Source organism: Dermacentor andersoni, chromosome 5, assembly GCF_023375885.2.
Source record: "Dermacentor andersoni chromosome 5, qqDerAnde1_hic_scaffold, whole genome shotgun sequence".
In the NCBI taxonomy this organism is placed as follows: domain Eukaryota; kingdom Metazoa; phylum Arthropoda; class Arachnida; order Ixodida; family Ixodidae; genus Dermacentor; species Dermacentor andersoni.
Window position 1 is genome coordinate 198,916,000 of NC_092818.1, and position 15,768 is coordinate 198,931,767.

General features: G+C 48.1%; 2 protein-coding genes across 2 annotated transcripts in view; both read right to left on the reverse strand.

Moving 5' to 3' along the window:
• Positions 1-1,434: 1,434 nt before the first annotated feature.
• LOC126532254 (gamma-secretase subunit Aph-1-like) lies at positions 1,435-9,144 on the reverse strand. Its single transcript, XM_055070589.1, has 3 exons — positions 8,629-9,144; positions 7,153-7,418; positions 1,435-1,830 (listed from the first exon to the last, which is right to left on the reverse strand). Exons 1-3 carry the CDS (start codon positions 8,848-8,850, stop codon positions 1,578-1,580), a joined length of 741 nt encoding a protein of 246 aa, XP_054926564.1. The 5' UTR covers positions 8,851-9,144; the 3' UTR covers positions 1,435-1,577.
• A 5,041-nt stretch (positions 9,145-14,185) lies between these two features.
• Positions 14,186-15,768, reverse strand: part of LOC126531843 (uncharacterized) — a 49,571-nt gene continuing 47,988 nt past the window's right edge. The window contains exons 10-11 of the mRNA XM_050179586.2: positions 15,083-15,196; positions 14,186-14,387 (exon numbers count right to left, since the gene is read on the reverse strand). Coding sequence (XP_050035543.2) covers positions 14,214-14,387; positions 15,083-15,196 — 288 coding nt within the window. The 3' untranslated portion in view covers positions 14,186-14,213. The remainder of the gene's footprint in view (positions 14,388-15,082; positions 15,197-15,768) is intronic.

Genomic DNA, 15,768 nt, shown 5'->3' on the forward strand with positions numbered 1-15,768 from the left:
ATTGGCAGCTTCCACCTCAATGGTCGTGTTCAATGGGTGTTCGCGGTGTTGGACAAGGTCGGCAGTCCCTGGACGCCGATCCTGACCACGCTGAGGCTTAGCTCGAGCACGGCCTGCACGGTGGATCACAGACGCCGCAAGCGTCCCTGCTGCATCGGTGGTGATCTTGACGTCGCCTTGAAAGGTCGCAGGAAGCGTCCGTTGTCGTGATCGGTATAGGGCGAGGAAGAGCGCGTGAGACGCTGTAGCGTCTGCCGCTGACGCAAGAGCCCCAAACCTCACGTCCGCACACGGTGGCAGCTCCGATTGGACTCCTGCTTATAGACATTTTATAGATTTCAGTCTACAAAAGTAGAACTGCTGTATACAGTACTATTTTTGTAGATTGAAGTCTATAGAATGTCTGTAGACAAATGTCTATAGATATTCTATAGGCGTTTTCTTATAGAAATTTTATAGATTTCAGTCTGCAAAAGTAACTGCTCTATACAGTTCTAGTTTTGCAGACTAAAGTCTATAAATATCTATAAGACTAAGTCATTAGACTATCTATAGACATTCCATAGACTTAGTCTACGAAAGTATAACTGTAGAGCCCTATATACCTTTGTCTATAGACTTTCTGCAGACATCTGTCTACAAATGTGAATTTTCATTAATATATAGACAGTCTAGAGTGTATATAGACTCAGGCATTTTATAGGCAAGTCTATAAAAGTGTAAGGCCATAAGTCTACAGACTGCCTATAGACTAGTCTAAACAAATTTCTATAGACAGTCTATAGGCATTTCATAGACTTCAGTCTACAAAAGTAGAACTGTGTAAGCCTATACACTTTTGTCTATAGACATTCTGCAGACGTTTGTCTGCAAGCGGGAATTTTCATTAATCTATAGACAGTCTATAGACCCAGACTTTTTATAGACTAGTCTATAAAAAGTGTAAGGTCATAAGTCTATAGGCTGTCTATAGACAGTCTATAGACTTCATAGATAAATGTTTCTAGACTGTCTATAGATTTTCTTTAAAATATTGTAAGGGATGTCCCTATCGTCACGACGCTTTCTGACTGTACCAAGCAAAAACATCTTACTGTCTTAAGCTTGTCGTATCCTAGAGGCTCAGTGGGTACAGATTACCAGCTTTTCTGCGTTTCCCGCGATTTCTGAGGGTTTACTTACGCGGTAATTAGGGTGTGCCAGGCTAGGGGAAAAGACGCTACATTTCATCAAAAGATTGTTGAGCCACACTACGGCCCTACCAAATAGGGAAAACTCCGAAGAATCCTCGAGGTCGGGTAATTGGCCCTGACAATACTGACGGCGCGCCTTCCACCATCACCACCACTTTCTTTTCGTACACTTCGACAAAGCGGGTCGCGCTTCAGCAAGTGCTATGGAAAGAATGACTGCGTAAAGTGCGAAGTGTACAGACGATCTTTGCTGTTTTTATTAACCGGCTAAACAATGAAGGCAGATCGCCCCCAACGGAACGTCACAAAAACAACACTCGGAAGTTAAGGGTCAAGGCGCTCAGCTACAAAGAAAGGCACTATCGTGCACGTCTCAGCCGTATCTCATTCGTTGGAGCCGCGCGTGAACACCGCCGCAAGGTTTCCCGCGCAGCCTCCCGCCGCGTTGAACGCCATCGCCGCGGACACCACCAGGACTGCACAGAGGGCACCCAGGGAGACGGCGTAGTCGCCGGCGGGCGTGAGCAACGTGGCTGCCGACGCGGCCAAGTGGGCGGCCGGGGCGAAGGCGAGCACCGACCATCGGCGCGTGTCGAGCGCGTGGAAGGAGACCAGGGCCCAGAAGACGTGCAGAACACTGAAAGACCGCCCCGCGAATAAAATCTCGCACCGCACTACGTGGCCTTTTGTGCTCGAGGTTGAGACGCAGCTCCTTTCCTCCTGCTTCTGCAGGCGTCAGACCGCTGTAGGTGTTCGTTTTTATTTTCTAGTGCAACCGCAAGGCTCATCATGTAAATGTAAGCCTGCTGCAAGATAGCTGACATTTTGTTTTCATTTAATTTAATCATGGTGTGAAGAACGGCAGCGGGCGAAATTTTAGACTATGAAGTAATTCTTGAGGGAAAACAAGTTCTCTGGGTCGTGAATAGTTGTCGCTAATATGTGAACACTTATGGAATAGCAATGTCGTACACGATACCGTGAATAAATTTAGGCATCGCACAGGCCAAACGTGTGCCCGCTCGTGGCACCTGTGAGTGCTGGCGAGTTCTTTGAGAGGGCGCGCCTAGAGTGACTTCACTCTTGGCTTGGAGAAGGCTTTCAGGTTGGACTATAGTTGGTGCTGCTCTTAGATGACAGACAGGGGCGACAAATAAGGCATCAAGCGCCTTTTGATCAATTGCATTTCATTTAGTCGCTTCATCAGCCGTGTGTGCATGCGCCAAGGAAAATGATGATGGTGAGTTTGGTGTTTTGTGTTTTGTGGCGCAAGGGCCAAGCGCGGCCAAAGAGCGCCAGCCAGGGTAAATGACAGAAGAAAAAGTCACACCAAGAACATCATGCCTCTGCTTCGAAGAAATACATTAACTTTTGGTGCACAACAGTCGAAGACTCAGTGAGATACTCTTAAGCGCTTCGCGCAGACCAGTGCGGTTTTTTTTTTTTCAAGTAGTAACAGCTGTCGCAGAGGCCAGCTAAAATGTGATGATTGTAAAGGTCAGCATTCTCTGGTAGGCTATATAGAACTGACGCCGTATTTACATAAAGTAGCGCCGCATCCCGAAGAAAGTCATGATACGGGTTTTCCTTGACCTTATCGGTGCCTTGCAAACTCAACCAACTCGCTGTTGTGAGTGGTGTGAGCCCAAATATATGCACGTCAGATTATTAGTCGTTGTCGTATACGAGGTACCATTTTCCTGTGGAAAGTCGCACGTTGCATAAACTCGACGATCAACAAATAAAACGTTCGTGAGCATAAATTTTAAATCAGAAAAGAAATTTTACAACTGAAACAAAATTCAAACAAAATCAGAAACAAAAAAAGCTGCATTTGCCTATGGAGCTGTCACACTTGTTGGTCTTTGCTTCGGTTTCAGAATAATAATTACAAGGAGAATGAACACAATGAACATGTTGTTTTAAGCTAATAATTTAGTATCTTATATGTGCATCAGTGAGCCTGTTCAGTATGTCTGTTCTGTGTGAGCGAGAGGTTGGTTTCCTTGGAGTGGTGGTAAGATTTTTGGCGTGTGCGAAGTCTGTTGTTTTCTGTCTTTTTCGTGGACGCCTATAGCAGTATTAATGTTATCTCATTTGTCTCTCCTCTGTGCAATTTGCGTGCGCTTAACGTGCCTCGTCCAATATTCACACTTGGGGCGCGATTGGAGATCTTTGTTCGATACGAGATTTGTTCGGTTGCTGCAACGTCACAAAGTGGCAGTATGCAAAATTTGTGAGAACGGGGCGGAGAGAGCAGCCAATCAGCAAGCGGTGAACTCCTCGGAAGTTTACTGCCCTCGTTTGTCGCCTGCTTGCACACAGTATACTACAAAACGAAATGTTTCTCGTCTTCGAATGAATGAAATCTTTATCTAAAAATCTATTTTTTTCTTCTCAAGCTTAAACACGTTTTCAAATAGTAGTACGTGTGACTACTACCATTTATAACTATTAGTTTCTCTGCGCCGTCCCTAGGTGGGGTCGCGCACAGCGAGAAGAAAAAAGAAACGACGGGAACAGTGGTGCACTTTTCAAGAGGCAGCAACAACATTCCAGTGTCTCGCTGGCACTGATGATAGGGTCGATTTCTCTGTACAACCAACGCAGTATTTGTTTCGAGAAACGAAAGCGACGCCAGAATTCGCTTTCTACCATTCCATCAAATGCGTTTCGCACCGCCACCCGCTCTCCTTCCTCCTCGAGCAACGCCAGCGCAACAAGTAAGTTCTCAAAGCAAGCGCCATTTTCTCGAATTAAACTATGGATTGGATCCGAACGTGCCATTGTGCAGCCGCCGCCGGTTGGATCCAATCCAATCCACCAGACGCGCCATGCGAAGCCGGTCTCATAACGAGCGTATGATCACTCCAAACTTCCCAACTCCCGTCGGGTTCGGCGCCTAGCAGACAACGTGCACGGTCGCACGATGATTGACAGGAGCGTGTCGTCATTTTGACGTCGCCAAAAACGTGGCCGCGCCCCGCGGCTGGCGACGTCGGCGCGGAGTAGGCCAATCGCGCGCGCGGAACAACGATCTCCGATCGCACCCTACAGGGATGTACTAGCTGCTGTCTTGCTGAGCAGACAACATGGGCCGTCGGGTATGTGGCTGAATACACAGCTGGCTGCTCTCTGTCCTAGTAGACAACGTGGGTCGCCGACTATGTGCCCGAACAGACAACTTTGGCACTGCGCGCGTGATAATGGTGAGCGCCCATTCCTGGCTAATCTCCCAGAATGGATGTGCCAAGGTGACACAAGGGGTGTGCAACCTCTAATGTGTTCAAGCGACAGCACCCCGTCCACAGCATGTATACCGCTTAGTGGTGAGCCACTGCGAAGAAGCCATGGGATACTATAAGGATACTACCGAGTTTCAACTATAGGGTGCAGCGATTACAACTACAACCATGTGTCATAGTATCATTTGACATTGTGGTTGGCCGCGAGAGCGTCACTTCGTGTGTCTGCGGGGGCAGTATGGTGAGTCGCTACAGTCCTTTAATCACAATCGCATCAACGTCGGCATGGGCTCTGCCGGAATTATTCGGGTAGTTGGTACAATTTACAATGGAGGGACAGGGAAGAGTGATAACTGCAGTTGTGGCTTGGCGCCCCGCGTTCAGCCATATAGTACCACGAATCGCGGCCCTAGCAATCGGCTCAGCAAGAGGGCCAGCGAATTAAGTGCTATGCTTTAAAATTAAATATGGGTTTTGCGTGCCAAAACAACGATCTGATTATGAGGCGCGCCGTAGTGGGGGATCCCGGAAATTTGGACCACCTGGTTCTTTGACGTGTACCTAAATCTAAATCCACGGGTGTTCTCGCATTTCGCCCCGATCAAAATGCACCGGGATTCGATACCGCGACCTCGTGCGTAGCAGCCCAGTACCATAGCCACTAAGCAACCACGGCGGTTTAAGTCTCATGCTTGTGGGTAGTGTATGAGTTTGTAACTGGGCTTTAGTTTCAGATCTGCAGCCCGGGAGTTTATACTGTCGCCTTAACACCACGCAGTCAATTACATCATTTTGTTCAAACCTTGCGCTGTCGACTTTATCGACAGAATCGTGCTAAGAGAACCACGAAAGATCGTTTTGCTTTTTTCTTTGTATATTATGTATTACGTAAATATGTTGTTTCAGTTTGCGAGATGGTTGTTTTATGAAGCCTCTACTTCGATTATTGTGATATCTTCGCACCGTTAGTCTTCATCGTCGATCGGATACGACCGCCATCTAACTTACTGCGAGTAAGCTAATTACATTAAGAGTGAGTTTCTCACGTAATTTTAATGCGTTACTAAATGGCAACAGTTGTGTATGATTCTTGGTAATCAGGTAATCGTCATATGATCAAATAACGTTATTAAATTGTTTTAGACACTCTAATGATTCGTTTGTGTGAAGACTGTAAACAGTAGCCCAGCGGCAACTAGAACTCACATTTGGTTCAGTAAGGTTCGTACAAGAGGCCACAAGAACATTGCAAATCGTTTCTGTTGCAAGCAATATATTCGTGTATTACCTATCGTTCAAAGGCTAGTTAAGCCCTTATTCATTTATACAATAACGTTCGTGATTTCTGCGCGAGATCCCTTGCCTTCCTTCCATTTTTAGAAAAGAACACCTGTCTTTCAGTTCCAGTTTCCCGATGAAATCCGTCGGACGGCAGGAAGTCGGCTGTCTGTACGTTCTGCATTGTTGCCTTCATGTCTCCTTCCCTCTATAGTGGCCAATATTCAGGATACTGGTGGTCTACTTGGTATGATTTTAGCAGCTCGCCATGAAAACGCGAAGCACAGCTGAATATGACTATGTCGTCATAACGGCCACACCAAAGTGAGGATAAAAAAAAATAGCATGACGTCACACAAAGAAAAAAAGTCGCAGTATCGCCCGAAAGGTGAAGCACTGATTGCGATAGCAAATTATAGATAGCTATACGAAGTAAGGAGTAAGGATAGTAGTGTTATCAGCCGTATAATCTTGTAACCAGAACCAGAACGTAGAAAGAAACAGACAGACAGAGACAGCGCTGTCCCTGTGTGTCTGTTTCTTTCTACGTCCTCGTTCAGTCGCGCTTACACATTCTATCATGAATTCCAACCAACTAGCCCGACAACGTGTTCTAACTAAATTAATAAGCACGGTGTCACGCGCGCACAGGTAAACATGAACACATCTCACTCGATAAGCGCGGATCGAAACTCGCTGTCGAAATGCTGGAATAAGGAATCGCGGCAAGCGGCAGCGATCGAATTGATCTTCCTGCATCTCTCGCTTTAACGCGAACGAAACGTCGAAATCACAGCGCATACGAAGCTACCTGCACTACGCGCACTCTGCAAACATCGCAGATTGCTTTGAATATGAAGCCTGCTCGGGCGCGCACTTTGCCCACGTCGCAGATCGCTTTCAAGATACGGCACCCACGCGGTCGCGCCGTATGCAGCAGCCGCTGAAGAACGCCCTTTCCCTTCCCTCTTCTCACCTCCGTGCCTCGCGCTACAGTGGCTACAAGGGTACTCGCGCGCGACAAGAGAGGTTGCGCTTCCGGTCCGGCCCGCCTTCCTCGCTCGCACACGCGAGATAAAGCCACGTTCACCGACTCACCCTCGCACACTTTCCCTTGCACATAGAGCATACAGCGCGCGGCGGCGATTTTATCGCCCTCGGACTTTATACAGAACGTCACGGCGACGGCGACGTCACCGCAGGAATGCGTCTGGAGTGTCAATATAATTGCTATCGCAATGAAAAAAAAGTTGCGCCACGCAGCGCTGTATAGTGTGCATGCAAAGTACGTTCTTGTAACCTCGTGTTAGCGCGCTGATGGCATTATTCATAAGAAATTAATCCCTGGCTAGAAAATGGTGGTGCGGTGAGCGTTTTTCTTACCTCACACGACGAATAGTAAATTCGTAAAAACGCTGCCGGGTGTTGTCGCATACCTGAAGGTAGCTGCGGTGATTGCCGCCGCGTCCAACCGTCGCGGCGTACTTCCGTGCAGTCCAGCCGTGCCGGGACCCAGGGCATCGGCAAGCTGCCCGAGCAGCGAGAAGAGCGCGCTCATGGCTCCGAAGGCGAGGCCGGCCGCGTAGGCGAACGACAGGCGGGAGCGCATGCGCGCTACCTCGTCGGCGCCCGTCAGTGCGACCGCGTTCAGCACGCGCTCGGCCTTGCGCAGCACGCGGAAGAAGAGCAGCCGGAAGCCCTCCTGCGGGGAACAGCAGCGCTTCACAGAGAGGCGAAGCTCGCAGGAGCGGAAGTATGTGTCAAACGTTGACCGAAGGTCACCCACGCTTAGTTCAAACGCCATAGAAGAGAGAGGATAGAAAGTGGCAATGTTTTGATAGCAGATGCCAGCATATCTCAGAATAGCGTTGCAGATGAGAAGAACGACCTGCTTTTGTTCGGTCGTCCACACTATGCAATAGTAAAAAAAAGAGCATTAATTGGTTTGACATTGCTTGTTATTGACACATCTTGTCGACATTTTGCATTCGGATTGCACGTGTTTGCTCACCCGGGTACTTGAAGTGTTTGAAATATTGGCTTGATTTGTCAGACTCTGGAAATACAAAGTGCACTCCCTCACGAGGTTGTGCTATCGAAAACGCAGTAGGTGGTTTCACATTCTAATAATTATGGTGGTGGTGAGTTTATTCCAGCGACGTAATAGACTTTTCTTTCCATTGTTTAAACTTACCCTTTGGCTGAGCTATTCTTGAGGTAAACGACTCTTTCCTGTACATGCTCATTAAAGTAAAGAGACGTGCAAATACATAATTGTTCTCTGTTCATAGCCTCAAGCAGGAGCTTTTGTGTTCGCAAGCCGATCTGGATATATAATAAGATTTAGCCCGGGCACTTCGTCTGATGAGTACACGATTTGACATTTATAACACCTACATATTTCTTGCCCTATAGTTATAATGCTGCGAACGACTTTTTCTGTGTGGCTTAACAACGAAAAATAATTATTGTTGTGGTTTAACGCATTGCAACTACACTGTGGGTGGATAGTCTTCTTGTCTGTCTGTCTTCCTTGTGTCCGTGGTTTTATTCGCGCTAAGCTACTACTTCAAAAAGTTCACCGGTAGTTAGAATGGGCTTATCTTGTTCAGCGCCAAAGAAAATCTGCATGCTAGATGAATTAGAGCCAGCACTTGTCCTGTTCTCACTTCGTTATTACCCACTTTTTCTTGCGCTTTGAAAAATACCGTACGCCCCGATACCATAATTGAAGGATCCGGGATCGGGCACCTCTAGTACTTTTGCGTGCCACTAAAACCCAATGGCACGAATAAACTTTTGCATTATTCTCGCACCCAGACACTTGCGCAGCGGCCACGGTTCGATCACAGAAGGTCGTAGCCACTGAATCACCGCGTCGGGTTAAGAAAAGATAGCAGGCGGGGGCATGCCTGTGAGAGGACGGCGATGGCGACTCCTGGCGTGGTGTAATGGCGCAGGGGCAGAAGGGCGAGCCAGGTGAGCGAGGCGAGCAGCAGCGAGAGCAGCCAGAAAAAGGAGCCCGTCACGAACACAATCACCCGGCTCGGCTGTCCAGCCACGGTGAGCACAAACATGGACAGTGTCGGTCCGAAGCCCAGTAGCGAGCAGCCGGTGAATTCCAGCAGGGTCATTGCGTCGGCCGAACTCGCTTGCTTGCTTGCATCCTACATCATGACGCGAACCCACTAGGGGGGATTGGCCAAGAAGCCGATGGTTGTGGGGCGGAGGGAGAAAACTTGAGGGAAGGAGTATGTATGTGAGGGGTCAGTTGAAATTGTACGATGCATTTAACTAGACAAACTAATGTTAGAGACATTTTTTTTTGTTAGAGGAAAACGTGCGCTTTCTTGTTGCGGTTGGTCTTCTCCTTCTACATCACTCCCGTTGACGCATACCAAGGCCATGAAACGTGCTACAGCATGGAACGGAAAAAAGTTGCTTGAATGAAAGCAAGGCGAAAAAGCTGTTAGTATTGAAAAGAATGCGCAGTTGAGCGATCTGACTTTCGAAACAACTAAAGTTGAAAAAATAGAGCCTGAAAGAAGTAGTTATGCCAATTGTAGTAGATTGACGCAGATGGTTTGCAAGATCACCGTTGGTTCAGTAATTATGTTTGCGAGAGATTTAATTAAGGCTGAAAGAATATTTCGTAATTAGGAAGGACGGATACGATCCGGAGCTATACCCTCCTCATCCTTAATTATTGCCGACCGTTTGAGAAATTCCAGCAGAATCCATTTCACGATGAATTTCGGCGTAAATGCGATCAGCAATGAAGCAATGTAGCGACGCACCGTATTGGGGGCGAGGACTTACGGAGTCGCCATCTGCCGGAAGCGCCTCCCTTGCGTAGTATGAGGCATGTTAGATACGGGACCTTTTCCTGAGCCTCCTTCGAGTTCACCAGACCACATCGAATCGCGCCACAGTTAATTAAGGAGCGCAGAAGCACATCTACCCCGTTCCCGAGGCGCGGCACGTGCAAACGAGTTGGCGTCCCCCTCCTCGTGCGCCGCAGGTGGAGCTATTCACTGCTTCACTCTTCCCGAAAGTGTAGCGGGAGCCTGGCACGGTTCCAGGTAACGTGGGTACCGAGCAAAGCTGCTTTGCAGCACTGAAACGTCGCCCCCATCCGCCTTTGTGACGGCGTTTGCAAGTCAGGATGGCAATACCGCAGAGGGAAGTAAGCCCTCGGACAATTGGGGCCCAAGGAGCGACCCTGTGCGCCGGGTGTGACACAATCGCACGGGCGCCTACCATTGGCCGAAAATGACGACGCCTGAGCGGGCTTGCCGATTGGCCGAAAATGGCGTCACCTGAGCGGGCTCGCCGATTGGCCGAACGTGACGTGACTTCGAGACACCGAAGGGCTTAAAAGCCAGAGACCGGGAGCAGCAAGAAAGCATTCCTTGATTCATCTCTTTCGAGCTTCTTGCCACGGGCCGCAGCATCCGAGTCGCTGCCGGCCCGTAATGACATTTATGACTGCTAATTTCTTGGTACTCTCACTGTAAATAATGTGAATAAACCTCCAGTTTTCATCTCAAAGTCCTCCTCAACCTCGGCCAACTCCCGCACCCAACGGCAAAGTCCAATATCTGGGGGACAGCAATTGGGATTGTCCTCCAGATCCAACAGGCATCACGCGGCGCGCTCCTCCTAGGTTTCTCTTACGGCGCTCAATAGAAGCCACGCGGCAGCCCTCCTGGACATTTATGTAAGTACTCTAAAAACGAGGGAAGTTTTTGACTGTCGATGTAATAATCTTGGGCAAACTGAAGAAGCGCAGAATCATTTACAGACGTTATCTCATTACCGAATACGTACAGTGAGCACCACTGCACGCGGTCGCCGCGATGGAGTCTCCCGAACCGGCTTCTTGCGTGAGAGGTAGGCAAACGCTGAGAGTAAACTATGTAAAATATGTTCTTATATTGGGCTGTCTCTATAACCAAATGGAGCATAGCAGAATGAAGCCTCAATGCAGCGATCGCACGAGCTGGCAGCGACGGACTGCGCGTCTGCATGCATGTCTGCGCACAATGTTTCGCTTTCGCTGTGAGCGCGTTTTCTCACCGTGCCGTGAGCTTTCGGCCGCAGCCTATGAGCATTTGGCAGTACACTAGCAACCATTGTTGCATGCACGCTATCACAACTGTTCAAAAATAATTTCGTTTAGAGACTTTGATGCTTACGGATACTGTGATGTGCCGTCGCGACGATTCAGTCTTTCTTTGTCTTCTAAATTCTTGGAGATTTCAATATTATTTCTCAAGTTGCGTCGCACTTTATGTTTATCGGTTTTCTCAACGTGTGATTTCCCTCTGCTTTTTTTCGTAATCCAGTCTATTAATTCATAACACAAACATGACCATATGCCATGCCTTTTTTTAATGTGCATCTTGCCGCTCCCTTTCCGTTCCAGTGAAATTGCAAGTATCTAGCATCGACAAGTGCATAGACCAAACCGTCATAACATTAGCCGGGCAGCGGGCGCGGGCGAGCGTCTCAGTGCGCATTTTCTGCTACTAACCTACATCGCGGCCCCGACGCCGTAGCAGAAATCTTCGAGTCTGGGGTTGCTGCGTACCCGGGTTGTAGCCGATGGCTGTCTGCCGGTTCTAAGTTTCGCGAGCAAAGCTTCACGCAGCTCCTTGTCCTGCGGCTACGTGTGAATAAGGCTGACACCGGGCTCCGTTGCGTACGTCCGGTACTTCGGCACCGAGCAGTAGCCTACCATGCTGCACGCCTCCAAAGGCAGCCACTACCTGTTATAGTACTTTCAAATGTTGTCAAGCAGACACCAAAAGCGGTAAAGGCTTGCCACTTAATCAGAACCGCAGCGCAGCTGGGACATTAAACATTCGTTTTCAGCTCGCTTTGACGCTTCCGAAGCAGCCGACGCGGCCGCTCCACGTGATCCCTCATGCCACGTCACGCCGATGGCGGCGCCAGCTTTTCCAGTGGGGGAGCTCGCCCCCAATAGCCACCGCCGAAACACGTCATGTATGAGGCGGGTAATGCAGCCAGGCTCCCCTCTCGCGCTTCCCTATGAGGGCGCCTAGATACCACGTCCCTATGCCCTATGGACACGCTGCACCATCTAGCGAAGCCACTACGAAGTCCGCGCATGACCTCCTAGATGTGTGGTGCACCAGTAAGTGCCATTGCGGATGTTTCGTTGGAAAGCCTCGGGATACTACGCTTGATGAATCTCTGTGATACAGGTTCGATTCCATGCAGCGCCGCATAAATGTTAAAGGACTTTTTCTTGAAGAGCAGCGCGAACTGGGTTAGATACCGACGACATACATACATACATACATACATACATACATACATACATACATACATACATACATGGTCGATCCGTTATGAAAGTAATGCGCATGATTTTATTATGGCGCGACTACCTATGCTAGCGCGGTAAAACCGGTCGGGAAATGTGGCGAGGGTTCTGTCCTGCCAACGCAGCCGGTCGCCAGTTTACTCCGAGCAGTGCGAGCGGACAACACGGCGCGATGGACCGTTCGCTTGAACAGTTATACGCTATCAAGTTTTGCGTGAAGCTTAGAAGGAATGCAACCGAAGCATTCCAGATGCTTCAAGAGGCCTTCAAAGACGACTGCATTTCAAGGTCACAGTTCGGGAGGTGGCACAAGGCGTTCAAGGAGGGCCGGGAGTAGGTCGCCCACGAATCCCGTTCTGGACGCCCAACAACGACCAGAACCGACGAAAACGTGGATCGTGTGCTCGAAGTTTTTCGTTCCGACCGTCGATTGAGCATCCAGCAAATTCCTGACACCCTACACATGTCCACATTTGCGGTACAAGGGACAGTGACCGATAATATTGTAACCAACAGTTACGACGGCCGTTTCTATGCAGACTAATTTATTCTGGGCGAACCTGTGCCCGTCAACAAAAACGTCCCTTGAGCTTCGCTTCTTCTAACGTCGTTCTCTTCTTTGTCGCCTCCTGTCGCGTGCCAGTTCGATTCTCGCGCACGAGCCGCCGGTCTGTCAGCACCGGCCCAGCGTTGCCTTGCGGTGCTTTTCTTGACGCTTGCGGTGTGGCGGCTCCTTGAAACGCAGTTCGGATGTAACGGTCGTCTTGTGTTCTCGCAATGCTGGCGGCAATATGCAAACGCGCAAGGTCTGCACGAAGCCTGCGCCGAAAGTGTTGACGGAAGATCAGAAAGAACTTCGAGTTTTGCGCTCTCAAGAATTGTTAGATATGATTCAAGATGACCCCGACTTTCTTAACTTTGTCGTAACCGGAGACGAGTCCTGGATTTTCGAGTACGGCCCAGAATGAAAAACGCAGAGCAGCGAGTGGCACACAATATCATCCTTCCGCCCCAAGAAAGCGCGAATGAGCAAGTCTCGCATCAAAACGACGCTCATTGTTTTCTTTGACACCCTAGGAATCGTCCATCTGGTGTTTGTACCACAGGGAGAAACTGTCAACTCAGCCTTTCACCTGGAGGTGCTCAAGAGATTGAAACGCCGGGTCGCGCGCGTGAGGGCTGACATCAAAGACACGGTTAAGCTCCCCCATGACAATGCCCCCAGCCACACGTCCTTAATCGTTACCAAGTTCCTGTCCCGGAGCAACACCTCGGTGGTCCCCCATCCCCCTTACAGTCCCGACTTGGCTCCATGCGACTTTCTTTTTGTTTCCCCGACTAAAGAGAGCACTGAAAGGAAAGCATTGGGAGACCGTGGAAAAGATCCAAAAGCATATTACAGCGTTCCTGAAAGATATTCCCGTCGAGGACTTTCAGGGTGCCTTCCAGGCGTAGCAGACACGTCTCCGCAAGTGTATTGATGCAGGGGGAGAGTATTTTGAAAACTATTAACCATTTGTACAGGTCTGGTCAATAAATATATTTTTCTCAGAATATGCGCATTACTTTCATAATGGACCCTCTACATACATACATACATACATACATACATACATACATACATACATACATACATACATACATACATACATACATACATACATACATACATACATACATACATACATACATACATACATACATACAATCTAATGTTTGGAAGCACGCACCTTCCAAAAGCAAAGGACAAGCTTCCAAGACAGTGGCATACAAGTGGAAAGGCTTCGTAGAAGCGAGGCGAGACTTCAATAAAGAGGTTTATCCAAGTGGTTGTACTGAAGAGGTTGACATGAATGTGCGATGCAACCAGGGATGCCTGGAAAATTACGTGCGAGGTAGGTTCACTGCCACGGAGGTTGCAGCAAATGCAATACAGACGAGATGAGCCGAATTTCAAGACGCGATGGTCTGGCCACCACGTAACTGGAACCAACGAGACCAAGGCGGAAAGAGTTAAATGGGAGAGAAATTGCAGGAGACTGAAAATAATTTGTTTTTATTCGGCAAGGAGCACGCCGCTATCGACGTACCTCCCCAACAAATCAAGGGGACGAAAAATACAAATGGTCGATTTCTGTACATTTGTCAGGCTTTATTACTATCAGTCACGTGTGACGGCCACTCGTCTAGTGTTGCTTTGAAGGTCGTTAGCCTGTTGAAACTGCCGTCTCCACAGCTGTTGTCGTAGTCATCATAGTCTGTGTCAAACACGGCCCACCCTTGACGTGCATGGTTGTATAGCTTGAAAAAAGCTTTTGCCTGCACATGAAAATAGAATCCAGTTCGAGAGCTCCCATTTTCACCATTATTACCGTAGAGGCGAGACTATTTCTAATATCCCAACGGACTTCTGCATAAGCCAATGTCACATTTCCGAACATAATTTCCGATGTTATAGACTCCTTTGTAAATTTTATAATTATTTTGTGGTTTTGTATTCGCCATCCTGTATTTGCTGCTCCGATACTATGTCCGCGCTGTATACGTACTCTGTAGACAATAATCTGCCGTGTAGAGGCATTCATGACGCGTGGTTTTCAGAAAAGCTTTAGGTTTCCTCACTTAACAGCTGTACCCTACCTATATGGCAATTCAAGTCCTTTTTTTTACGTCTCCTAGCCTTCAGCTTTTTAGTTTCCAACTCTTCGTCAAGGACACCCTGGTCCATTTCCAAACCTTGACTTCACACTATCTGCCCTGAACTTGTATTATTCTTTCTAATAAAGCCCTCGTCTTATCTAATTACGGGGTCAAATAATTAGTCTGTCTTTTCGCAATGCCAGCGAACTCCCTTCATCTAATATAATATACCATTTTTCGCTTTATTCTTTGTCCCTCCAAACGTTCATCACATCCTGCTACCAGAGTGCTTGGATTCAAGGGACGCCACACAAAAATTTTAAATGAAGTATTGAGTTAACTCCAACGCATTGCTGATGAGCGTAGTCACTAACCTTTGTAGTCATGGTTTCGGCATCTTCGTAAGTGTAAGTCAAGTTGTGGTCTGTGACAGATTGTTTGATGATTCCCTCCTTCATAATTGAGACGTTTGATTTGTGGCTGCAGAGCTGTACCAGCATGTAAAGAAAAAAGAAATTGCCAAAATGAGAGTTAGTCAGAGTTGTTTTCTTAATATGCAAGATTGTGATGGAGGCGACAGGTAGACTAGAGGCATATTTAGATGCTATTTATATAGAAGCGCGAGATGGGAAAAGTAATATGGGTGAAAAGGCACATGCCCAGGCGACCATCGTCGTCTTCATCGCCCTGTCAGGCACCTGTTTCGCCCTCGCACACAGTCGCTCCGTAACAATATTGCATCATTGGCAAGTACAGTATTATTATGCAGCAGGAGGTTCCCAAGTAAGGACTATCGAGGGGACCCGCTGGCGAAGATAATGTGAGGTACAGGCCCAAAACTGGAAGTTATATCCCTTTTACAAGGTTGAATACAGTCGAAATGGGTGGTCATATCCTGCTACTCTTATAAATATATTTGTGTCACCACACTAGCCGCAAAAGTGTTAAATCAACAACATCTATAGGAAACGTAAATAAAGCATAACTTTCTTTTCAAAGGCATGAACTAAGAACCTTTCTTGGATTCGTATCCCATCTGTGGCCAGTTGTTTTTTCATCC